This window comes from Dermacentor albipictus, chromosome 1, assembly GCF_038994185.2.
Source record: "Dermacentor albipictus isolate Rhodes 1998 colony chromosome 1, USDA_Dalb.pri_finalv2, whole genome shotgun sequence".
NCBI classification, from domain to species: domain Eukaryota; kingdom Metazoa; phylum Arthropoda; class Arachnida; order Ixodida; family Ixodidae; genus Dermacentor; species Dermacentor albipictus.
Window position 1 is genome coordinate 488984792 of NC_091821.1, and position 27024 is coordinate 489011815.

General features: G+C 45.8%; 2 protein-coding genes across 3 annotated transcripts in view; both read right to left on the bottom strand.

Moving 5' to 3' along the window:
• LOC135912312 (uncharacterized) overlaps positions 1–1891 on the bottom strand; it is a 112680-nt gene extending 110789 nt beyond the window's left edge. For both annotated transcript variants that reach the window (XM_065444717.1, XM_065444706.1), the window contains exons 1-2: positions 1669–1891; positions 581–767 (exon numbers count right to left, since the gene is read on the bottom strand). In XM_065444717.1, coding sequence (XP_065300789.1) covers positions 581–767; positions 1669–1876 — 395 coding nt within the window. In that variant the 5' untranslated portion in view covers positions 1877–1891. The remainder of the gene's footprint in view (positions 1–580; positions 768–1668) is intronic.
• A 16127-nt stretch (positions 1892–18018) lies between these two features.
• The window catches only part of LOC135912830 (endothelin-converting enzyme 2-like), a 147488-nt gene continuing 138482 nt past the window's right edge, over positions 18019–27024 (bottom strand). The window contains exon 8 of the mRNA XM_065445395.1: positions 18019–18240. Coding sequence (XP_065301467.1) covers positions 18103–18240 — 138 coding nt within the window. The 3' untranslated portion in view covers positions 18019–18102. The remainder of the gene's footprint in view (positions 18241–27024) is intronic.

The following is a 27024-nucleotide window of genomic DNA, read 5'->3' on the forward strand; positions in this document are numbered from 1 at the left end:
AGGTTCACTCAACCCACATCATAAGTAGCGCGGCTGCGCTGTTATCGCGCATGAACTTCTAACAAAATATTACGGCGACGACTACGTCAGCGGCGGAAATGCGCCTGCAGCGTTCATATAATTGCTGTCGCAATAAAGATGCCACAGCGGCTTCACGCTCCTCCTGTAGCCGAGCCATTAATATTTGTGTCAAAACTTCGCGCTAACGTATATGGATGTCGTCCTCTCCTCTAAATTCCAAGTGAGGACATATTTTCAAGCTGAGAAGACATGCACGCTGCTATTGGTATGACATTTCAAAGACATATTTGGCACACAGGCAGTCAACCTGTCGCAGTCACATGAAATTCTTGGTCCCACACGTTCATGTCGAATAAAAACAAATGTTTTGAATGCCCTTAATACAAAAGGAGTGAGTGAAGGATCAGGTAAAAGAATGAAGATTGAATTTCGTTTTATGATAATTTCGTTTTATGGTACACCGGCTTCTTTCAGTCAATATTTTAACAAAACTTTGGCCATTATTTAGTCATTGGTCCCCATGTATCAAAGAAGATCGCTGAAAAGAGCTTAACAGTACCTGTAAGCAATTGCAATGGCGAGAAGCAATGACAGTAACAGAACCGCGTGGCAGACGTGTTGGTTCAATAACCACTCGAGCCGTGTCAACGCATGCGTGCATCTCTGCAGCCATTCTCCAACTTCCAGATGTGTTAGCATTTGTGTCAGGCGGCCACCAAGCAGCCACTCCCCGCTCAAGTAGCACCCTGCACTCGCCAATAAAGAAAGGAATAGGGGTGATGTTTATGAGTCCTCGAAAGTGATAGGCACTATGGATATTGAAGGATGTACTGGACGAGTTAATGCGAGGTGTAGGTGCAAGAATTATTGTCATGGGTATAAAGCATCCGCACAGACAAATATCGATGAATGGGTGAGAGCGTACAAGGAAACAGGTCTTAAGCTGTGCTATCAAGCTGTTGAATGAACTAACACAGCACCTGTGGGAGGAGAAACTGTCATGTATGCCCCTCCTAAATTTGAAAATTAAGTGGATCGAAAGCACCACAGCCATTCAACGCTAAGAGATAAAAGACGGCTGCACTAGGTGTTCTGAAATTAAGTGAACAATGGTCAGAAATAAAAATGAACCGCTATTCTCCGAAATTTCGTACATCCTTCATTATTCCACGGTTTATTACTCTCAACTATATTGACAATTGTTGCTCACATGTTTCTTACACATTGCAATCTTAAAACGGTTGGACCTTTTGGGGTGTATATTTGTCCGACAACAATAATCGTCAGCTGCCTTGCTTTTGCTTACTTCCTTGAAAACTCGGCGCTCGCTACTTTCCTGTCGAGAATAATGTGTCACACTGATAACGCGCAAGCCGTTCGTGACTGGGAAGTACCGGGCTCGCAGCGTTACAGAAAGGAATCACGGACAAGACATATGAGGATTATTGTTGTGGGACAAAATAAGCCCCAAAGGGTGTACTTTTTTTTCAAAGTGTATAGAGGAGATTGCAATTCCTCACACCGGTCGTTGCCCATGTGTTGACACATTTAGAACGGAAGCATTAAAGTACGTCTTGAGTATCCTAAAGTGAAATGCGTATACACAGAAACATCTCCCGACATTGAGAAAACTAACGTTAGGCTTACCGTTTCGCATTGCGTTGTATACCTTGGGGATCATAACGTATATGCCTTCATCTCGATGGTTGCTTCTTCCTACGCCCAAAAGTCTGGACGCATTCCAGCAACTGATGCCTGGGTATTCGACGCCGATTTTCTTCAAGCCATGCCAGCCTGCATACAATAGCCCCACCGCCGCAGTGATGCGCAGCACGATTGTCGCAAGCATACACATGACTGACTGCCAAGATGTCTAGTTTCCAGGCAATGATATATACCCACTACTAGAGATTGGCCTAGAAGCAAGGGCTAATGGAATGGCTGCTTCTCGGCGTAATCATGGAACCCACACCTACTAAGGACGATTAGGTCCAGATATTCTAGGGTCAAGATTAAAAATGGAACTTTAGGGCTCATAGAGTGAAATCAAGTTAATTATCAAAAGTTAGAACACAGTCTAAAAATGTATGCATTGAATAAGGTGTCCTAAATAAATATATATATTTAAGGAAACTTTAAGTAAGCACAGAAGAAAATTTTCCATGCATTTGTTCTTGAATCGCTGTGGAATCAAAATTTAATTAAATTATATCATGGGGCTTTACGTGCCAAAACCACTTCTTTCTGATTATGAGGCATGCTGTAGTGGAGCAGTACGAACATTTTGACCTCCTCGGGTTCTTTAACGTGCATCTAAACCTAGGTACACAGGTGTATTCGCCCCCATCGAAATGTGGTCAGGATTCGATCTCGCGACCTCGATCCCAGCAGCCCCACACCATAACCACTGAGCAACCATGGTGGGTGAATCGAAAAGGAATTCGCACACATTGCTGATGCTAAACCGGAACTGATAGGTGATCCAAACCCCCATCCGACAGACTTTCTCACTAAGTCACCTATAGGAAAATCTGGCGCTGCGACGCCGTTGTATGCATGGGAATGTCGGCTCATGGTGGCTTCCAATTGTCGTCGTTCTCAAAGAGCCAGGACACCTTGAAGACGCTCCTGGCTAGCACCATTCCATTTTTCGCAATGGTTCATTTCCTACTAAAACAACACGTAAATAACGGTTTTAACAAGAATATTATACGAAAAACGTGTTTTTTTTTAACGACGAGGACTTGTGATTGTATATACAAATACACATATGAGCTGCAAGAAGTATCAGCGGGCCACTAAAGTTGAATGTCAGACGACAAGGTTCGCGCTCGATTTGGAAGGATTTGTCATTTTTGTTGCTTTTCTTCACTTGATTATGCACTGCAGGTGAGTAAACTTCATTGAAATATTTTACAAGGGCGAATCAGAGCCTTTTGTGGCTATTTAACTTGAAGAACGCCTTATGTGTGCGGCAATATCCACGTTTTAGACGAAGCCTCGTGAGAGCCATAGGCAAGGCAGACCTTCCAGAAGCACTTGGGTTTAAAGTGCATGGAAGCTTCAACCCGTGAGCAGTCGAGATAAGCAGGAGATAACAGGATTCTGGTGGGAAATAGTTGGTTCATGATTTTGAAGCAAACATTTTTCCAGCGCGAAGGAAACGAGGCGAAGGACGAGGAACACGAAGAGACCCAGACACAGAGGTGTTTAAAGTGTTGGTTAAAAAAGCAGAGAAGCGACTGATACGATTGGATCTCTTAAAGTCATAGCTAGCGTTATAAGACAGGCTTTGAAAGAAAAGAAAAAAGGTTAAGGAGTTGTATCCGTACAAGGCCGATAGATGATGGACATGTATGGCATGCCTGATTAAGTCGGGCAGGTTAGGCGACTGTTCGTCGCTGCCCTGTTTAAAGGGGATGCCATTAAGTCATCATCATCATCATCATGCACGGTGACGGCCGTGCGGGGAAAAGAAAAAAAAAGCTAGAATGCTCGCCTTTGCGCATAGCCTTGTCCCCAAGCGTTTCCCGGTAAAAAATTACGTTTGCATAAGCTGCAGTTTCCGGGAAACGTCAACTGTATGGCTGGTCTGAATGAAGAGCCGCGTTGCCTGTCGGTGCGGTAATTTTGGTTAGTTCTGTCGTGTACTCCTATGGACGAGCCTTCCACTTCGCAGTCAGGAGCTGTGTCCGGTTCCTTTGAACGCCCACGCAAGTACGCGAACGGAAAATCCGGCGGCGTGGACGAATATGTTGCATGCGATCACAGCAGATCAACAGGAGACGCACGCCCGCGTCCGCCGCTGGGTTCGTTGAAGCACCACCAGATGGCGCTCACCCCCATGTGTGCGCGAAAACATGCGAAAAGTAGAAACGGTGATAACAGATAGGGGTTAGGAACAGGCAAGCGAGTGCAGGTTAGTGCGCTTCCGGGACAACCGACTATAGGGAGGGGATAGCGAAAGCCAAGGAACACATGGGGGACACAATGAAGAGGCACCCGGTGGTGATAATGGGTGGAGTAATTGACGCACTGAAAGCAGGAGGGACAGGGATCCCGAAAGAAATAACGAAAGTGCTCACCGACCTGCGCAAAGTTTGAAAGGAAGTACGAATCGCAGGGTGCAACGTGTAAGAGCTTCAAAAGCAGGGGTATGCAATTCAAAGGGCAGTGGCTGCAGTAAAAATGGAAATTTTGATGATAGGTGAAGCAATGAATTTTGCGCTCATTGATATCAACCAAGAAGTGCACCGAGCAGGCCGCCAAAGTGCCTGTGCGCGTGACGGGATACACTTTAGCGAAATTAAAGCAGCACTGGTTAGCCGTCAATTTGTGGGGCTGGTTGCATGTTTTTTAGGAGGGCCCCAGGTAATCAGGAAGGAAGATAATGTATTCAATGTAGCGACACACCAGTAAAGGGGAGAATTAGACCAGAAGGTGCTAGAAAAAGGCACACGAAGAATAACAATAGAAAAGGTAAATTGTGTTACATAAAATGCAGGATTGTGGCAGCAGTAAACACGGCTGGAAATTCAACCACAGTTCAATGATGAAGCGATTAGTATGTACGCCTTAATTGAAACGAACCTACGAGATTTTCAGGAGCCGCCTACTATTGAAAGTTTCGTATGGAAACGATGCAACATAATGTATGGGTCAAGGAAAGGCGGAGGCGTAGGCATGCTAATTAGGCGATGTCTGAAGTGGCAAGGACTAATATAGACTGTAAGGAGCATTTACAGATTAGCGGCACATGCTAATGCAAAAGGACGTGGCTGGGAGTAGCATACTTATGTACAGGTAGTGATAGCAGAGATAAAAATAAGGATTTCATTGGGCACATTAGAAGCTATATAAATGAGTAAGGATTTGGGCCAGGTGATATTAGAGGGAGATATGAACGGGCACATGGATGATTTAGATAGACATAATCATTATAATAGTTCTCCCTTTCTGGATCTGTGCGATGAGCAGAGCGTTATAGTAGTTAACAGGGAGAATAAGTGTCATGAACAAGCAACATGGCAGCGCGGAAACAGGCAGTCATGTATCGATTACGCCTTAGTCTCAGAAACAAACTACATGAACTAGATCAAATGATCATAGATGAACACGGACAAGACAGCCTGGTCGGCGAGCATAAAAGCTTAACCTTAAAATTTGGGAGAGATGATAAGGCAAAACGCTAGCCAATAGCATCGGAACTTCTAAAATTGAACGAAAATCAAATAACAGATATTGCAAAAAATACAGAAAAGAAGATGGAGGCGTTTTCTACTGCAGCCTCGGAAAGTAGAAAACATTCTCATGGGGCGTGGGAGAGCAACTCGGATACAGACGTTACTAAAACCGTTTCTTCTCGATGCCCAGCTGTTGGTCTTTGCCTGTCCATGAAATGCTGCCTTCCTTGAAGAGCGGTTGGAACCGCTGACACCTCTGATCGCCGACAAAAGCCTTGAACTAGCCTCAAGAGCCTGCGAATTTCCGGTCTTGCTTTCGTCGCTTCCCAGCATTTTAACTGCACTAGACTGCTGTACTGCAGCAGCACTCTGAACTGCATTGGCAGGGCCAACACCGACAGTGCCTATCAATTGCCTGCCCCCATACACACTCCCGTGGGCGTGGAGAGCCGCAAGGATGCTGACGCTTCGCTTCTAACACCATTCCTTGTCGTTACCACAGTTGGTCAATCTTATTTTCTTTGTTGAACACGTACAAGTAACCGGTACATGCTGCTCATCCCATGTCCACATATTTTACCAGTTCTTGCTGTTGGTTGCATGAATGCAATGTCGTTGCTTTTCATGTCAGGGAACGTTGAACTCAACCCCGCCGCTCAGGAAAACGCGATGGACAACACTAACAGCGAAATATAAGCGGCAATTAAATCTCTCGCAATCACAATGGAACACGTTATGTAAAAGAGATGTCGACCCTTAACGAAGTGAAAGCTAGCCAAAAGATCATTTATGAATGTGCGTCTGATATTACTGTAAGACTAGCAGCAGTTGAGGACGGAGTAGACACCCTGGAAGGGGTTCATGAGTCTCTGGAATTTAGCCGCGTAATTACGGAAGCAGTTCAAGGCAAGATTGCAATAATCCACTCTTCTCTTGATAAGTATGCAAAGAGGTCACGCCGAGACAATTAAATCTTTATGGATTTGAAAACTAATCGACCGGCGCTTGGGCGCAATCCGAGTAAATAAGCGATCACTTTTAGCAGACTTTCTTTCCTTTCAGCTGAATGAGGAGGTCATCTCTCTAGCCCATAGACTATGATCTTTCGTTACATGCAAATTCCGATCAATAATTGACAAATTTCTTTTCCAAGAAAAAAGACATGAAATCGCGAAAGTGAAAGCTAGAAAATACTCGCATTTCTGTGCAAGATTTCTGTAAGAAAACCAGATTATCGCGGAAAAAAGTTTTACGGTTCGGAAATGGCAGCCGATCGTTTGATGTCTTGCGCTATAACAAACAATATGACTGTAACAACAGATGGTACGTACATTGACCACAGAGTGTGTGCGAAATTGAGCGCGCCTTGTGAACCCTGACAAGCGCCAATAACGCAGCATGGGCCCCATAACGTAAAACTATTCCAATATGTTTTTATTCCAAATTCCTGACGTCAAATTTCCGTAACAGCCGACGCAAGCATTGGGCGGCGACCCGCAGCGTTTCTTGAACAGCCCAATCAAACGCTCCCCTCGTGTTTAGGAGGTAACTTCTGTTTGCTTTAAAAACGAATAACGTTGCCTACACTGAGCGGCTTGTCTTATCTAATTGGCTAACAAGAGGCGAGGAACCAGCTCAAGTGGAAAGGGATTCGATGGGGCCGAGCCAGTGCACTTAAAATATATAACCACATGAAGAAGGTGGCGCCGGCGTATGCGATTGGTCCTCTTGCCCTTACTTTGCTTGAGGTGGTTGGTGGAAAATCGCGGCGGCATGCAACGAAAGGTCAAGAGTACCGCTAGAACGGATCTTCAGCAAAGAGTTGGCAGAGCGAGGTCATAAACGTGCCGAAGGTGCTCGATAACGTTACACGGCCACGCGACAAGCTTTATTGTATGTAAATAAACGCATGCTCTCCGGCAGGTGCGAGTAGCCAGTACCTGAGCGATCAGCGCCAGCCATCTTTTATTTCGTTCGGAGTGGGGCAGCCTGTGGCTATTCAGAAACAAATTCAGTTTTGTTCGACATGTTATTACATCTTTAACGCGTATACGTCACTTTGACGCACAGAGTTTCCGCGGTTTTGTGGCGTCGCATGACAGGCACTTGAAGTCGTTGCATCCCGAAAACTTTTGACCAATAGCCGAGGGCTAATGGTGAAAAGGCGTCGAAGCAGAAATAACTATTTTTCTTTTGTTTGGTCCAATCATGCATAGTCAGTGTGTACGCGTCATATCAGATCCCAGATTTCGTGGCGTCGCGTGACAGACAGGTGAGGTGGGGGTGGTTCAAAAATGTTTTTGACCAATAGCGGAGAGCCGATTGCAGAATTTGAATAGAAACATTTGGAATAGCTTTATGGTATACCGCCCAAGCTTTTCAAACTCCTCTTTTACTGATTCTTATGGTTTAGCAGCCATTGGCGCAAAACATACTCGGGACATTATTTTCCTCTTCACGAATATTACAACTTTCTTCAACGAACGCTACGCCCTGTCTTCTCTGCTAGAAATGTGTGTGGCCGATGTGGTCACCATTACTGAAACTTAGTTGTCGCGCAGAATAGATAATTCTGAACTGTTTGTCAATGGCATTACAATGTTTCTAGCCAAGATCGTTTACGTCGTCCGCGTGGCGTGATTTTGACCGCTTTAGCGGATGACTTACTTTATGATGACGTTTTGATACCCTCTGAGCTAGAATTCCTGTGCGCGTGCATTAAGCTAACCATAAAGAGACGCTTTTTGTGTGTATTACCGACCCCCCCCCCCCCCCCGCCCTCTAAGCTAGCAAGTTTGTAATTACCTTCATGAAAGTCTTAACAAAAGTGTTTTCAAGTTCCCAAATGCACCAATTTTTCTTTTGGGCTACTCGAATTTCCATGCCATATCGTGTACAGAAGCCTACCCTACTTTTATTTCCCCATGTTCAGAATCGCTAGCCTCTATTGACTTATGTTGAACGTTGAACATTTGTCCAATTGTGAAAGAACTCCCATTGCAGCATTCCCTGCCAATTTACTGGACTATGTGCTAACAGCCTGCCCTGATACCATTTTATCTCACACTTCTACCTGGACTAAACGACCATTCAGTTCACTGTGCCATCAAATTCACCTCGTCATGTGAAAAGCATAGGTTGAAATAATGAAAAAGAAAATAATTCTATAAATAATACCGAACTAGAAGCATGCCCTGCCATATTCCTTCCCAGATTTCGGAAACTCTCGTTACAAAATTGCTGGTTTCTTTAAATTTACAAATGCAAACAAACCCTTATTAATAAGTACATCCTACCTCGTCGAATGAGGTGCACTAAGCATTCACCGTGGTTCAATGTTGCATTGAAGCGCTTGGTAAACATGAAAAAGCGTATATTTCGTCGCTGCAGGTTAATAATCGGTACTGACAGATTAAACGCTTATCATGCTGTGTTATCAGAATACCGAAATCTTCTTTTCAGCGTGAAATGCAACCTTTTTTAGACACACTGCCTGGACTGCTGATTACGAACCCAGGTAAGTGGTAGACCATCCTTAATATGAACCCAAAGCAAGGCGTCATATTGAAATGTAACCGCGGTGCTCTGACTCCACCAAGCCAATCTTGCATATGATTAAATAGCACATTTTCCTTATGTTTCACAAGAAATACTGTGGTTATCCTTCCCAATGAACATTCCTAGAGCTGCCGTTGATGGATGACATCATCATTTACTGGGGGGAAATTTCCAAACTTGCCGATAACGCTAAAATATCATCCTGCGCAGGTGTTGACGGTATTAACGAGTTGTTGAAAAGCACGAATACTTGCTCTTCCTTTATGCTATCCGAGATTTTTGCCCAATCTTTGCAGAGTGGCACGCTGTCCGATGTCTGGAAAGAGCGCAAAGTGTTTCCACTGCACAAGTCTGGTGATGTTCACAGTCCTTTAGATTATAGGCGAATAACATCAATATCTATGCGATGTAAATCACTTGACCGTATTATCTGTTCTGCGCTCATCAGTCAACTTGAACCCAATTCCTTTTTTACAGACAATATGCATGATTTTCGAAGAAATCGTTCTTGTAAAACGCAGGTTATCGCTTTTACTATCACCATTTTGTAGCTTTGGATCGTTTCTCAGTGGTTAATTGTACATTCATTGATTTCGCTAAAGCATTTAATGTCATGTCTCGTCTGCTTCTGCTACTTAAGCTTACTAAGCATAAATTATTCCGTATTAAAATAGATTGAATGCTTTTCGCGTGATCGCACTCAACACGTGACAGCGAATAGCCATTACTCTAATATTTCACCAGTAACATCGGGTGACCCTAAAAAATCTGTATGGTAACCTCTGCTCTTCTTAATCTATATAATGATCTTCTTTGTCTCCTACCATCATATATCAGGCTGTTCGACGACAACTGTTCGACGAACCCATCTGATGCTAATGTTCTTCAGAATCGCATTAGCGTTTCAGCAGGGTGCGACACTTGGCTCATAAAACTTAATATATTGAAGTGCAAGGCAATAAAAGTAACACGAGTTCCTTCCAGAGCTAACCCGCTGCCATATGTTCTTCATGGCTCTCCATTATGCTTTGCCCCTGTAAACAAGTATATTGGCGTACACATCAGCAGTAACCTTTAATAAAAACGCATATCTAACACATATCTAACCACGCAAATCGCATGCTTCGTTCCTTTCGCCGTAATTTTCACTTGCTATTGTTGCTTTAAAACTAGTTCTGTAGAAAACAGTCGTTCGAACTACGATGAAATATGCGTCTTCCGTAGCGACCGTTATATGATGTCATTGATTAATACTTTAATATCTCTTCAGGATCGTTCAGCTCGTTTTATTTTCACAAACTGCTCTCGCGCATCTTATGTAAAACTTACGAAAAGAACCCTACACCTTCCAGATCTTTCAATGCGGTGTCTTTTCCATATGGGTATTTCCGCTTTTCATAAAATATATTACGCAAACGAATCACTGAAACAGACCCTTCACCGCTCAAAATTACGTTTCATCGCGCATTGATGATCGGTTCAAAGTAGGCATTCGAAGTTCTAGAACTAAGCTGTATTTTTATTGTTTCCTCGCCAGCACTAGCTCAGATTGCAACTGCCTGCCTGCCTGCATCGGTTGCATTCCTGAACTCCAAGCTTTAAAATCTGTGCTTCTTCGTGACCTATGTTAAATACTATCCGTATTTTATACATTTGTATAAATATTTAGCACTCCTATCTGTAACGCTCCAAGAGGCCTGATTTTAACCAGGTAAATAAACATAAAGAACTGTTAGACGTTACAGGGAAGGACATAAGACTAATAAGGAAATAAAACTGTTCTGTTAGAAAGAGGTAACCATGTAACTTTGAGAGGCATACTAACGCAGAACACAAACCAATCGCATCATAATTTCTAAAAAATGAATGGAGAGCAAATGACAAAGATCGCAAAAAAAGATAGAAAATGAAGGTTTTTCTTACAGCTGTCTGGGAATATAAGAAACTGGTAGACGCTATGCAGAAGCAGATAAGACAAGAAAGAACTGTTGGATTGGAAAGAGGGAACCACGTAAGCGGTGGAACAAGGAAATACAGCAAGCTATAGAAGGGCGCAAGCAGGCGTCTAGGGATCATCGAGAAGTAGAAAAAAAGAAATGTGGGCACTTTGCACTAGTTATGCAAGGCTGGGTCACAGCGGAACTAGTTCCGGCTTTTGTTAAGTATTGCTAGGTTATGTTCAGTATTGCGAGGTTATACATGGCTCGGGTAGGCTCGCACTAAGTGTTGCTAGGCCGGCCACAAACACGGTAGCTGTGCCCGAACCCTATGCCGCGGATTTCGCGCTGGTAGCGGCCTTTCGCAGCTCCCATGGATTTGCGGGCTTGGCATTGGATGTTCTCGGTGACGCTCAAGCCCGAAAACGATCCCCGGCGGGACCGAGCATTCAGTCGGCAGCATTCGTTGCCTCTGGCGGGAAATTCGTGATCCTCGGCTCGGCGACGGCGTTTGTCGGCAGCGGCGTCGGTGCGATGGGAAGGACAGGCTCTCCTTCGTCGACCGCAGTCCCGCTGTGCCGTGCGCCGAGCTTCCTTGCAGGCGGCTTCTTCCTGACATTCTTGCCTTTCTTCGGCCTGCCTCATGGTAGCTGCGGACGCGTGTTCACTAGACGAGCGAGGCGACACGTCCGTCGGCGCGCCGGGTGCTCAGAGCTTTCTAGCAAATCAGTGACGTCACGGGTAAGCGAACATTTGCTTCTCCTCGGTTGGGGAGAGGGAAGCGCACGTATACCGCGGCGAGACTGTGCCTTACGCAGGTGTGTTATGCGAGGAGGTTATGCGATGACTCCTGCTACGTCTCAGCAACTGAGATTTTGAATATTTGTAAATAAAAAGGGGACACCGGTGGCCGTAGTAACGCGTGAGGTGTTGCGTGAGGGCATAGGGCATCGCCGCGATGCCATGTCACCCTCGTTGTCACTATCGCAAGCCCATGTTATGCGCGTGCTTCTTGATCACGCAAGCTCTCGCCTGCATTCTGACTGCGCCTGGTAAGGCCCAATTAAAGCACGCCACGCGTCTCAACACGCTCACTGGTCCGCGAGGCGTTCATAACTCGAAGGACGCTCAGCAGCGTTGAAGTAGACACTGGGCTACCCCAAAATCTCAAGTTGACCCACCCACAAATTGACGTAGGTCCACCCCCAAATTTAAGGTTGGCCAAACCCAACATTTAGTTTGTGCCGGCCCCCAAACTTCAAGTTGGCGAACACCGAAATTGGAGTTTGCCCACTCCCATATTACAGTTCAACCCCCCCCCCTCTCCAAGGTTCACCCGCCCCTAAAGTTAGGTTGGCCCACGTGCAAGTTTGAAGTTTTGAATTGAAAGTTCACGTTGGCTCACAGCCAAATATATATTGCCCCCCCCCCCCCGATTTCAACCTAACACATCCCCAAAGTTAAGTTGGTCCACCCTCAAACTGACCTTGGCCCAACCCATGATTTCAAGTTGGCCCGCGTCCAAATTTCAAGTAGGCCCACTCCACATTTCATTTGCCCACTCCCAAAATTAGGTGTGCCACGCTGAAATTTCCAATAGGCTCACCCGCTAATTAAGTTCGCCCACCCCCACATTTCAGTTGGTCCACAGTTAAATTTCCAATTTGCCCACTCCCAAATTTATTTTGGCCCATTCCAAACTTCATGTCGGCCTGTTTGCAAATTCGAAGTTGGCCCACTCACAAATTCAAGTTGGCCCACTCTAAATTACCATATTGCTGCACACCTTAATTTCAATGGCCTATTTCTAAATTTCAAGTTGACTCAACCCCGAATTTCTTTTGACCTACCCCTACTACTTACTTTCCCATGAATTTTTAAGGAGCCCTTTTTTATTTTATTTCATACTGCATACCTAGATGAGGTCCAAGCAGGGTGGTTAAAAACAACAATAATACGATGCATTATTCAGTCTAGTACCTATATATCTCTATAGGTGCACTTTTAATTTTATTTTTTCCTTTAGATTGATCCTTGTCGCTTAAAAGCTACCAATCGTCTATATTTACACTACAATACCGTTAAATATCTTAACTTTACAAATTATGCACTCTTGTGCAGATAGAAGGCATTACACTCTTTGCTTGACAGAGCTGGGGAGCTCGTCAAAGAATGCGCGCGCAATAAAAGCAGACGAAAATACCCCCAATAAAACCGCTGCAGGACCCGATAAAATCTCAACACAGCTAACCAAAAAGCTCGGTCCGTAGATCAACACACTGCTAACTAATGCCATTGAACAAGTGATTAAAACAAGGAAAATTTCAATTGAATCTCCTGAAAGCAAGATGAAGCTCATCTACAAAGGCGCAGGTATAAGGTAGGACGAGCTCGTACTGGCCAGTTGCAGTAATGTCGGTGCTATATAGAATGACAATGCAAGCCATAAAACTAGAGCTGCCCGGATGGACGGAAACAGATGATGCACTCCAGGAACTACAGCATGGGTTTAAAACCCGGAAGGCGATTAGAGTAGAGTATTTTTGTTCTAAGTCAGCGCATAGCGATTTCAGCATATCGGAATAACTTTTTATGGATAGCGCTTCTAGATTTTAAGGGAGCCTACAATAAAGTGTACAGGAAGTTGTTATGGGAAATCCTCAAGCACCATTGCATAGATGGCGATTTCGTGGAGCTGCTGAGGGAGATGTATAGAGATAACCGAGTAAAACTGCATAGGACGGCCAAAATAGTAATGAAGGGGTGGATGGACGGAAGCAAGGGTATGCTATGTCTCCATTGTTGTTCACGGTTTATATTAAGGGCATAGAAAGGTGACTGGAAAGCAGTGAATTTAGGTTTCGTTTATCATGCATGGCTAATGGACAACTGATGCAACAGGAGCTAGGTCCACGGATTGATGTATGCGGACAACATACTACTACTGGCGGACAATGCAAGTGATTTACAGCCACCTGCAAATGTCCGTGGCAACGCAGCGACAAATCTACGCCTTAAGTTTATCACAGAAAAAATTAAAAAAATATGGCCTCTTATAAAGAGATGAGTAATTACGTGGTGTCAATTCAACAGCAAGTCATACATATAGTGAAGCAATATAATCACCTCAGCGTATACAGAAACGAAGCAGATACTTATTCAAGCAGCCACCAAGTCAATCTGAATATAAAGGGAAGCAAAATGAAACATGGAGCACATTAGGACCGCAATAAATATGAGTTAGTGCGTGGAATCTGGAAACTAGCCATGTTGGCAGCGCTAACGTTTGCCAATGCCATTCTGCGCCTAAAATCGGAAGTTAGTGGGTCCGTTGGTTTTAGGAGGCCATGGCTGAACCACAAATGAGGCACTGCAAGGGGTCATAGTTTGGGCCTTGTTTCAAGCCACAGAAGTGCAGAGCAAAATGAGTTTTGAAGAAACGCTCAGAAATATGGATCAAAATATGTGGGTGGCTAGAGTGCCCAAGCACTTGCACTTCAGCGTGGACACGAAGTGGAAAAAGAGGTCAAGGAAGTTGGCAACCAAGTACAGGGTAACCGAAGTGCTAATAGACAATCAGGAATCACCCGGACGAAAGTGTGAGAAACAGAAACTGTTAATTGGATGCAAACAATGCATATGAAAATGACCACGGAAATTTGCAAGAATGAGAAAAAGGACAACCATTCCACTCTGTGAAGAACGAATGGCAGCGAAAGCTGACGTCAGTCAAAGCTTTCAAACAAAAACCAAAGTGCTTTCACTACCATTCCATCTTCACAGAGACATGTTTTCTTATTTTTTTGCGTTGCGATTCTGGCGTCGCTGCTCGTTCGGAGGTGCCCGGGCTCGCGATTGTCGTTTTCGTTCAGCATCGCAGGAACGCTAATCTTCGGTGGTCATTTCGCACCGGTGCCGTTTACATTCTTGTTGCTGTTCCCTCCGGCGTTCCTCGCATGCATGTTGTTCTTCGGGTGTAAGAACTATACGCTTCCGCTCCATCAATAACGCAGCCAATGCCTCTCCTGCTTATATATTATGATTTATTTGACCTCACGCTATTGTTCACGGCCAGCATTCTAATCTGTACCGCATTTTGACATTTGCGCTGTCACACTGCGCCCGTATGGGTTTGTTAGAAGTCACCAACTCCGTGTTTGTTGCAGGACGCCGAAAAAACTACGGAAGGTTAAGGTTAGTCATATGCAGCTTTCGCTGTAAAACAAATTCGAAGGGAAAGTCTGTACTATAACATGAAGGTAAGTGCCTTGCTATCTGAGGCTCGAGCTGTTTGCCTAAGGACAAAAATATGCTGGAAGAAATATTCGCAATTAGATAAGACGTGTCTATGCTGCAGCCAAAATCCGTAGACCAACCAACACGTCCTAATCGAATGCAAAGGGATTTACCTTGCGAGAGTAGTACGTAACTTCAATAAGCGCTTCGATTTCAAATAGACGGAAGTATCAACCGGTCAGCAGTCTAGATAAGTACGGGACCTAACTACGGGACCTCTTTCTGTTTATACTTATAATGTGATGATCCCCATTTTTGCCATGAATACAACTGATTCTGATTTTGAAGCAAGATACGTCTAGAGCATTGGTGGAAAAAAAGCAGGTAAGAGGTTGGTACGAACGGATCCATTACTGGCATTGGCAGCGCTACAAGGTAGATATATAAGATTAAAGAGATGCATACAAGAACGCTAAAAGAAAAAGCCCTGATAGTATACCTGAGTAACACAATCAGGCTATGTTACAATTTGTCCCCGCTCCGTTTAAAAGGGGGCGCCAATAAATCATCATCATCAATGCGGCGCTGTCCCTGCAGGGCAAAGGAAATAGGATCCGGAATGTTCGCATTTGTGCACCGCGTTCGCCTCCAAATGTTTCCCGGTAAACCATTACTGTTCCATAGGCTGCAGTTGCCTGTAAGCGGCAACAGTGTGGCCCGTATGTACAAAGGGCGTCGCAATTAAATTGCACCATGATTTAAAGTGTACAAATGTTACGTAACTGCACAGAATCGAGGTAACGTTGTTTGACGTGGCTTGGAGATACTCCGGCATTTTCTTTTAGCATTCCAGCTGACTAAATAATTAGGTTTAAATAATTGTTCAGCTTCCGGAACATTATATTTAGATGAACATTGTCAATGAGAAAATTGTACTGCCACATGAAAAAAAAATCAATTTTGAGCTTTCGGCTGCTCTATACGTGCTACCAAAATGTTTTTCCCACCGTGAAAGAAGCCCGCGAATACACTGAAAATTGCCGTGTGACTGGCCGGTCGAGGCACTTTGCTTGTATTCGCAAGCTTCTTTAACGGGGGGAAAAAACACTTTCATCTAGCACGTGTTGAGCAAAAAAAAGCTGTATCGGGATTTTTTTTATGTCGTTCCACAATTTTCTCATTCACATTTTCCTCGAGTTATAACATTTCAGACCCGCCGTGGTTGCTCAGTGGCTATGGTGTTAGGCTGCTGAGCACGAGGTCGCGGGATCGAATCCTGGCTACGGCGGCCGCATTTCGATGGGGGCGAAATGCGAAAACACCCGTGTACTAGATTTAGGTTCACGTTAAAGAGCCCCAGGTGGTCAAAATTTCCGGAGTCCCCCACTACGGCGTGCCTCATAATCAGAAAGTGGTTTTGGCACGTAAAACCCCATGTATTATTATATATATTATATACAACATTTCAGAAGTTCATCTAATATTTATGACTAATTATGTAAGTAGGCGGAATGCAAAAAGAATAATCTGAGTACCTCCAAGCGATGGCAGACATTACCTTGGTTCTGTCCAGCTACGTACCATCTGTATCTCTTTAAGCCTCGGTGCATGATAGGTGGGACACCCTGTATAGCGCCACGCATCGCAGCGCTGCCAGTCGACGCGGTGATATCGGTTAGTTCTGTCATGCGCTCCGATAGACGAACCTTCGACTTCTCAGTCAGTAGCTGTGCCCGGTATCTTTGGATGTGCACCAAGCAAGTACGTGAATGAGGCCGAGGCGTCGTCCGAGAGACGTCGCCATGCTTTTACATTCATCCACGTAGGGATATCTAAGTGCCCTTTAATTTTTAAGTGAAGTTTGAGGCAAGAGCTGTTATCCAGGAACTCCTCTATCACAAGTATTTTCAAGAATGGTATATAATAGAATGTACTACATTCTTTTATTTGTCAACCAGAAATACGCGTAAGCTTATTGGGAATATTTCACAGAAATAAATATCGCTTATATGTAGAAAAATAACGCACCCACATACACACACGCACACACGCATACATACATACACGCACGCACACACGCACACAGACGTACACGCACGCACCCACACACACACACGCACACACACACACACACACATGTGCGCGCGATAGAGAGGAGAAAAGCGAGTTATACGCAACCTGACTTTCCTTTATGAGCTGACTTCTATATGACTCAGAAATACATGACGCCTTTTAAAGAAATGACGTTAACGTGTCAGAGCGTCCTCATGACTGTTTCCCCTTTCCTTTTGTTAATTCTCAGCACTGCATACACTTTCACATACGGTGCGGTCAAAGTTTGTCTGTGGCCTTGTGTAGGCTCTCATGAGCCACGCGCCTGAAGGAAAAGTGAAGCATTTTAACCCCTAGCCTATTATAGGCAGATGTTTTTATGACCTCTAATATAAGACGCTCTATGTATTGAGCCTATGTCTCGGTTCCTCGTGCACTTGGGATTAAATTTGTTAATAAGTATGTTTAACCTGTGTAGTAAAACAGGTGAGCTGTGGGCCTTTCTACATGGTTTTCGACCTATCAGGCACAAAGCTTTAAAAATGTGCCGAAACAATCGACGATAATCTTTGACATTAGCCGAACGCTCCTGAAAAGCTATTCGCTCTATTAATAGAATAATGCGCTTGAAGGCGTTGCTTTGACGATGCCTACTTAGCATGTGCTATTTCTAACATGCGCGTCCGCTGAAATATTCCACGAGTTCAAATACTGCTGCCACTCTTGGCGAGGTCGAAACGTGGATTCTGTCTCTACTTCTCCTACTGCATGACTTCCACCACGACCCGGGCGGGGCAGCTTTGCTAGCTATGTTACGCGACCAAGCGCGCTCGCTCACACATGGGCAGCATGTGCCATTTGTACGAAGAGACTGCGGGGTGCCTTTCTGCATTGCCCGGGCGAATGCCTCCTCCACCCCATCGTCCGTTGGAAGTACACAGTATAACCTTGAGGGTTTCTGGCAGAGACGTCTCTGCTGCAAGTCCAGCTGAAGAGACAACTCCACGTCTAACAGGACGGCTCTGTTCACCCGGACACTGGTACTGCTACAGCCTCCTGCATGGTACTGTCCCCTCGGTGCTCAGGAGCATGCCGGCTCTCGTTCGCGGGAAGCTCTACGGCTTCAGAGGTGGCTGGTATGCATCTGGCTGCGGACCCACTGGTGGAAGATCTCCCCGATTGCGTGGTCGTGTTCCTTTGCGAGTCGAAGACTGGCTCCTTAAAGACGGCAGGCTGAGCTCCTTGGCGGGACCCTGCAGGATGCAAAGCTTCGTGTAACCATATAATTGGAGCTATCGTGCAATGGCTTCCCTCGCACATCAGCGTCCAGGTCAAAGAGGAGGCGGACGCTTTGGCAAAAGCAGTACACTTATTTACTTATTTATTTATTTATTTATATATACTGCAGCCCTACTCAACAATAGATCATATTCACACTATCAATCAGGTAATAGAGAAATGTGCGGAATATAACCAACCCTTATATATAGCTTTCATTGATTACGAGAAAGCGTTTGATTCTGTCGAAACCTCAGCAGTCATGGAGGCATTGCGGAATCAGGGTGTAGACGAGCCGTATGTAAAAATACTGAAAGATATCTATAGCGGCTCCACAGCCACCATAGTCCTCCATAAAGCAAGCAACAAAATCCCAATAAAGAAAGGCGTCAGGCAGGGAGATACGATCTCTCCAATGCTATTCACAGCATGTTTACAGGAGGTATTCAGAGACCTGGATTGGGAAGAATTGGGGATAAAAGTTAATGGAGAGTACCCTAGTAACTTGCGATTCGCTGATGATATTGCCTTGCTTAGTAACTCAGGGGACCAATTGCAATGCATGCTCACTGACCTGGAGAGGCAAAGCAGAAGAGTGGGTCTAAAAATTAATCTGCAGAAAACTAAAGTAATGTTTAACAGTCTCGGAAAACAACAGCAATTTACAATAGGCAGCGAGGCACTGGAAGTCGTAAGGGAATACACCTACTTGGGGCAGGTAGTTACGGCGGATCCGGATCATGAGACGGAAATAATTAGGAGAATAAGAATGGGCTGGGGTGCGTTTGGCAGGCATTCTCAGATCATGAACAGCAGGTTGCCATTATCCCTCAAGAGAAAAGTATATAACAGCTGTGTCTTACCAGTACTCACCTACGGGGCAGAAACCTGGAGGCTTACGAAAAGAGTTCTACTCAAATTGAGGACGACGCAACGAGCTATGGAAAGAAGAATGATAGGTGTAACGTTAAGGGATAAGAAAAGAGCAGATTGGGTAAGGGAACAAACGCGAGTTAATGACATCTTAGTTGAAATCAAGAAAAAGAAATGGGCATGGGCAGGACATGTAATGAGGAGGGAAGATAACCGATGGTCATTAAGGGTTACGGACTGGATTCCAAGGGAAGGGAAGCGTAGCAGGGGGCGGCAGAAAGTTAGGTGGGCGGATGAGATTAAGAAGTTTGCAGGGACGGCGTGGCCACAATTAGTACATGACCGGGGTCGTTGGAGAAATATGGGAGAGGCCTTTGCCCTGCAGTGGGCGTAACCAGGCTGATGATGATGATGATGATGACTGCAGCCAAATATATGGCTATAGCAGGAGTGGGAACATTATACATTAGTTTACGTTACTCATTAAAAAACACACAAACACAAAAAAGATTAATGATCAAAAAGAAGCCCTTTACATGCTAGCGAAGTGCTTAACTATGAAATTCATTAGTGATAGTGTACAAATGTTACCGGGTAGACAATTCCAAAGCTCCATTGTACGTGGGAAAAAACCTAATGTTCAAGGCGTGGGAGCTAAGGCTCCAACTTGCGTTGGTAAATGTGATATAGTTACAATCAGAAAGACCGGAGGTGCAGTTAATGATTGCATATAAAAGTTTTAAGGCTTCAATGTGATAGCCTGAAAGTAATGGCTCAATGTTCAAAGATTGTTGAGCCTGTGTTGCAGAGGAAGAGCGGCTGTAATTTTGGCAAATGAAACGGATAGATTTTTGTTGAACGTTATTGAACCAGCTTATTTCACATTGTTTTTAGGGGAACCAAACGACAGATGCATATTCCAGAACAGGGCGAATTAGCGTTTTAGATCATAGCATTTTAGTATCACCGGGGGTATTAGCTAAAGTGCGGCGCAAATAACCTAGTATATTTAGGGCTTTCCTGCTCGAATGCACCTGTCTGCACCACGGTAACATCGTTTGGTCGTGCGTGGCGAGCGTTACAGCGGCGATTTACAACGCTACATCCTGGCAAGCTTGTTGATGGTGGGCGACCTCCCACTACCATCCCGTTCCTGGCCGTGACCTGACAAAGTGGGATTTGTACGCCTCTCCTGCGACGCCTTCTAATCGTATGCTCCTGGACGGCATTCTGGAAGTTCAGAAAAGGTCCGGCTTCATCCCCAGACTGTGCAGCGCGTGAGACAAATACGCGCATGCTCGGCTTCTGCCCCACCTATTCCAAGCAGAGGACTTCTCTATTCACATTGTTTCGACGCCTTGGCCTCCCTGTGGTGTGGTCTCTAAACTGTAAATAGACCAATTTACTTGCTGCTGTCAGCTATATGCACAGTGACCACAACAATTTCACTTCTCTCTCTTATTTCCTCTGTGTGTCCCGTTTCTCCAAGGCACTAATACGTGATCGTTAAAGGGCTGCCGTAAAGGGGCCCTATTTTTCTCTGCAATCGCTCTCTGTCTCTCACTTAATGTTACGCGGTGTGCGATTGATGTTTTGTTCGGTTCAGCTTGCAGAAACATTCGAACTTGCCAGCAGCAAATTTCTAATTACGGCAAGTGAAACTGGGAGTACTCAGCTTACCCATGATATCATCAGCACGTTTAAGCTACTATGTGACAGTGATTGTTTGCTTATTAGGTGGAGTGTAGTTAATGTAGGGGCATTTTTGTGCACTAAGACAAAGCTGGACCAGGTAAAGGTTAGAGCTCGGCATGATGAGTCCTATTGAAAGGCACGCTTCACACTGGTTTTAATGTACACACAGTCATCCGTAGTGCATCTATAAGGTTGGCTGGTACATGATAAACTATTTTGCAGAAGATCAACAGACTGTTCAGTCCCTTCAGGAAGTTCAAGATCATTGTCAAGCGGCAAAAATATATCTATGTTGGAGAGGGATCTCTTGGAACGCTGTGACTTCCTGCTGTAACTGTGAGCCGATATGAGCATCGCATAACAAGAGACATGTAGTAGAAAGCTTATCATCACTTCAGCTGAGCACATTCGGTTCGGACAGCATTACTCCAGTTAAGTTTTCATGGCATGTTCATGTTTCCAGTGATGATTGAGTACCGTCCCACTAAGGCACAATAAAGAGGCTGCCTGCAGAAAAAGGAACGTATTGAAGCACAATATTAGCATTCGACATTTTTTCAGCATTTTTTTCTCCTGGCATTGCCATGCAATACCTGTTCTTGGCTCGTGAACAACACTGCCCGAGGTGACTGCATAAAAAGTTCACTTTAGCTGGCTCAAACTAGCCTTCCATAACAATCAGGGGCTAGGGTTTGTGCATCAAACGTGCAGACTCGATCACTACGGAAATAAGCCCAGTAGGGACGCCAATGCACAATGCGCTAGTTAGCATGACGGTGCCACCACTAACGAAAGCTATGGGTGGCTTGGTTCATGGTAGTAGGTGGGTTGCCCCAATGACTATGCGAGATTCTTGTACGTTTTGAGCTACTGTCTGGGAAGACGTCAATTGTACCTAGAATTGGAATGTTGGCTATAACTTCCGCGCACGGCACAATCAAGACTTCTAGTGATTATGAATTCGGAAGGCAAGCCATGGAAGGCAGATTCCTTATGACTGTGGTACAGTAGACTTGGATTGAGGGCACATATACGGAATTAGGTACAAGGAGGAGGAGAAGGAGGGGTGTAAGATCTGGAAGGTCACCACAACATTTTATGGCCTTTTCCTTCGTACTACTATACCGGAGCCCGTCGAACCTACAGCCGCATGCACCGCTAATATTGTTATTCAGGACGTACTTTATACAATTGAATTCCATGTGCTGCCTTTCTGCTCTAATGATATCAACCTGGGATGTGACTTTCTCTCGCGCCACACTGCCGTCATTCACTGCGCCCGTGCCGAAGTTGTTCTGTCTGTCCTTAACAGCACTCTGCCGGCCGCCTCTCCGGCGCCCTTAAAGATTGCTGTCACCGCCGATACTGATCTGCCACCAAGCACCTCAACAGCCTTTGTTGTGTGCATCGGCGCCTGACGCCCAGGTGCTGTTCACGCCCTCATCTGCTTTGCTTCACCGCCAACCTCTACCACTTCCATTCGCCGTTCTTGACGTGGCCGCTCGTACAGCGATTATGCTCAAACACGACCCTTTCGCATACCCGCTCACTTTTCTTATCGACGAGTCAACTTCGGCTGTGTCGAACCCATTGACATATCGGATTGCTTGGACGTGCCGGTATCTTCGTCTGCACTTTCGCTCGACGCCATGACACCGTTTCCGAAGAGTTCACAATTGGTTACCGAGGTCTTTGATTCATGCAGTGACGCCAACCTTTTCCTCAAACATCGCGACGAGCTTCTGTCCTTCCTGGATACTTCCACTCTTACTTCGACTGTACAGAACACGCCTTGGGCCATAGCGCCGTACTGACAGCGCTTCCCACAACATCGCCACCGGGTCCTAGCCTCCCCTCAGGCAGAGCCCTTATCACGTCTCAGTGGCGGAGCATCGTGTAATCAACGACCAAGTGAACGACATGCTCGAGCGTGGCATCATTCAACCGTTCTACAGTTCATGGTCTTATCCAATTGTGCTAGTGCGTGCAAAAGATGGTTCTATTTGATTCTGTGTCGATTATCACTGTCTCAACAAAGTAACACGGACGGATGTCTACCCCTTACCCCGAATTGACGATGCATTTGACTGTTTGCAAGCAACGAGTACTTCTCGCCATTGGACCTAAGATCTGGTTACTGGCAAGTTCCCATGGCCTCATGCGATCGTCCTATGACAGCTTCTGTGATCCTTGGCGGGCATATGAATTTACAGCCATGCCATTTGGACTCGCAACTCACCCGCAGTTTTCGAGCGCATGACGGATACCATCCTTCGCGGTCTCAAATGGAACATATGTCTGTGCTACCTTGATAACATCGTCATATTTTTCTCAGATTTCTGGACACACCTCTATCGTATCCACCATGTTTTGACATGCCTTAAAAACGCTGGCCGTCAGTTGAATATCACAAAGTGTTGCGTTTCAGCTCGCGCCTTGACATCTTGGGCCAAGTTGTATCCAAAGACGGCGTCCTCCCTGATCCTGCGAAAATTCGAGGTATGGCCGAATTCCCTAAACCGGCGTCACTCAAGAATCTCCGAAGCTTGATCGGACTTTGTCTTTATTTTCGTCGCTATGTGCGCAACTTCGCGACCATTATGGCTCCTTTGACGCGCTTTTCCACCATTGGCACCGACATGTCTAACTGGTCTCCCGAATGTGATAACGTATTGCAGACAGTTGCTCACATCTCCTCCGATACTCCGGCACCATGATCCCAGTGCTCCTTAGGAGGTACACAAAGATGCGAGAGGCGTGGGCCTTGGTGCGGTGTTCGCGCAACGCGTGCCTGGCTATAACGGGTATGTTGCCGCCTACTCGAGCCCAACCCTCACAAAGGCCGATACTAACTATTCAACCATTGAGAAAGAGTGCTTGGCTATAGTCTTGCACTCTTGGGAAGTTCAGACAGTACTGTTTTGGACGACCCTTTTACGCCGTCACAGAACACCATGCTCTTTGCTGGCAGTCAACTTTGAAAGACCCCTCGGGCCACCTCAGTCGCTGAGCCCTGCAGCTGCAAGAGTGTGACAACCAAGTAGTGTACAGGTCTGGCCGCAAGCACTCCGACGCGGACGCACTTTCTTGCTCTCTAATACCCCATGATACAGCATCTCTCTCAGCACAGTACACCGCTATCTCAGCATTATCTCAGCGCTATCTCAGCGTCATGTCTGCGCTATCTCAAGAGAAGGATCCATGGATTGTTGCTCTCCTAAACATTTTGTCGGATTCTGCCACCATAACGCCCTCCCGCGGGCTCCGCCATCAAGCTTATCATTTTACCGTGCGAGACAACCTGTTATACTACCGCAAATGTATACCGCATGGTCGCAAGTGGCTTTTCGTAATAAATCATCAAATGCGGTCCGACATCTGCGCTACCTTTCATGCCGACGCACAGGGTGCTCACGCAGGCGTGCTGAAAACTTACGCAAGGTTGCGCCAGCACTTCTACTGGCGCGGTATGTACAGCTTTGCCCTCAAGTATACCCGTGCTTGCGAAGCTTGCCAATAATGCAAGTTTCCTGCGCAACGCTCGACCGGCGCCTTTCAGCCGTGTCTTTCGATCGCATCGGAATCGACCTTTACGGCGAACTCCCGTGCACTATGTCTGGAAACCGGTGGATATTCATTGGTGTTGTACACCTCACCCAATATGCTGAGACAGGCGCCCTTGCTGCCGCTACAGCTCGTGAAGTCGCTTTCTTCATCCTGCGCAATTTGGTGCTCCGACAGGGCGCTCCTCGGCAGCTCCTCAGGGAAAGAGGGCGTGTCTTTCTTCCCAAGTCGTTGAAGCCCTGCTTGCCGAGTGAAACGTCATCCACCACACATCTACTGTGCACCACCCTCAGACCAATGGATGAACTGGCGCTTCAATCGCACTCTTGGCGACATGCTCACTACATACGTCGCGTTGGATCATTACAACTGGGTCATAGTTCTCCCCTTTGTAAACTACGCTTACACTACCGCGACTCAAGCAACCACAGGTTTTTCGCCGTTCTTTTTGTTCTATGGACGAGAACTCATGTGTACGCTCGATACAGTATTGCCATACCAACCCGACGCCTCGCCAACTTTACTGTACCTTCACGACGGAGGGTCTAGCTCACCAGCGGCATCGGCACAACGAGGACCTGAGCACTACCACTTTCCACGTGGGCTCCTTCGTTTGTTTATGGATTCCGTCTCACGTTCCCGGTTTTTCGTCTAAGCTGCTGGCTAAATACCACCGATAATTTCGGATCATCGCCTGTACATCTGCTGTATATACAGTGAAAGCTCGTTAATTCGAATTTCAATAATTCGAATTTATGGATAATTCGAACTGTACGATTTGGTCCGGCCAAGCTCCACAGAAGTCTATGTATAAAAAAGTCCGTTAATTCGAACGCGAGAAGGTTCGCTCACGGATAATTCGAACTACGCTCGCCTGGCACACGGCCAGAGAAACGCGCCTACTGCCCACACACAAGGCTGTATTGCCTCCGAAACGGAGAGAACGGCGAGAGAAGGCAAAATCGGAAAAAATCTAATCGACGCGGGGTCAGCCAGAAGACAGCGGCGGCTGCCACCTCTCCGTTCTACGTAACCTCCGAGACTTCTTGCCCGTTGCGAATCTCGGAGGCTTTCCAAATCTTGTACAACTGCTAATGTTGTGCGGAGATGGCACGGCAAGCTCCAAAACACAGCGAATCAAGTACGTCGCAGCTGCGCTTGCAATCAAGAACCAACGAATCAGGGCCTTCGCCACCTTCACATGTTCAGCGTCTTTGTCTCAGCAGTCTTCATCGGTTGTGCACCTCTGTTTTCAGCTTAGGAGGTATCGGCCGTCGCGATTCATTGTGATGGTGTTAAGCCTCAGCTAACGTTCGTTTCAGTGGAAATCAGTGGTGTGGCACAGTCGGACCCAGAGCTTCGACTTGAAGATGGCGTGTGCCCGCGGGCACACGCCATCACTTTCTGACACGCCAAATTTCTGACATACCCTACTGCTTCCAAATCGCAGTGTACTGTTGCCCTCCTTCACTTTCGTTAGTTCGAACTTTCGTCAATTCGAACTGAAGCGGCTTCCCCTTGCGATTCGAATTAACGAGCTTTTACTGTATGTAGTCGAACCTCTTACTCCATCTGACGGCGGCGGCGTCGCGGTTGTGAGACAGTGCACGTCAACCGGCTTAAATCGTATTATGATCTCTTTATCGTGTCGTCACCGTGAGTCGTCGGAATGGCTAGTCCTCTCTCGTTTGGCCATTGTAAGTACGAAGGTAGCACACAAGAATTACTTCGCCCTCATGGTTCCTGAGGTGAGAAAGACAAAAGACAAAAGGGTCGGTGTCGCAGTTCTTGCGCGCACTGGTGCTTGGCTGGTATTGCTGGCTGTCCTTTGCGTTGGACCCGACGTGACTGTGATTCCCTCTTATAGCCAGTAAACCTTTTAGTAAATATAACGATTACCACGCTAGAAGTAAGGTCACTAACACGCGACTGAGGGTCGTAGCCGAGGTTCCAATCACCGTCATTGCTCTGGACGATGCACAATGCTCTGTAATTACAGCATGCATTTATTGAACGTTATGAACATTGCCAGGCGCTTTATAGATCCGCTGCCAGCGTCAGGAGCTTCCCACAAATGTGATTTTACTCTTTTACTCCCACTTATGTTGCTATGGTGTTCCAGTTGACTGTTTGTCAGACCACTAATTTCATTTCATTTTTATTCCCTTAAAGACCCCCTGTGGGGGTTTTCATAAGAGGAGGGGTTATCGTGGGAAAGTAAAACATTTTTGTTTCATGATGGCAGGTAAGATGTAACTTTTTCTAGGAAGGTTTATGGACAGGTGCTGGCTGCAATTTCATGAGGAAGGTCGTTCCAATCGCTTGCAGTTCGGAGGAAAAATGACTTGGAAAATGTAGTCTTACGGGCACGTTGGCTTGAAACTTTCAGCGGATGACCGATTCGGCGAGACGTGCGTGATGGCGGTGCGCAGATGTATGGTTCCTGTTTTAGCTGGGAATAATAAAATTTGTGAAATAGGCACAGGCTAGAGATACGGCGAGGGAGAGATAGACTGTATAATTGGGACTGTAGTTTGAGAGATGAAACACTAATATAGGCTGAGTATGAGCAGTGAATGAAGCGGGCGGCTCTGTTTGCACAGCTTCTAATGAGTCAATGAGGTAAG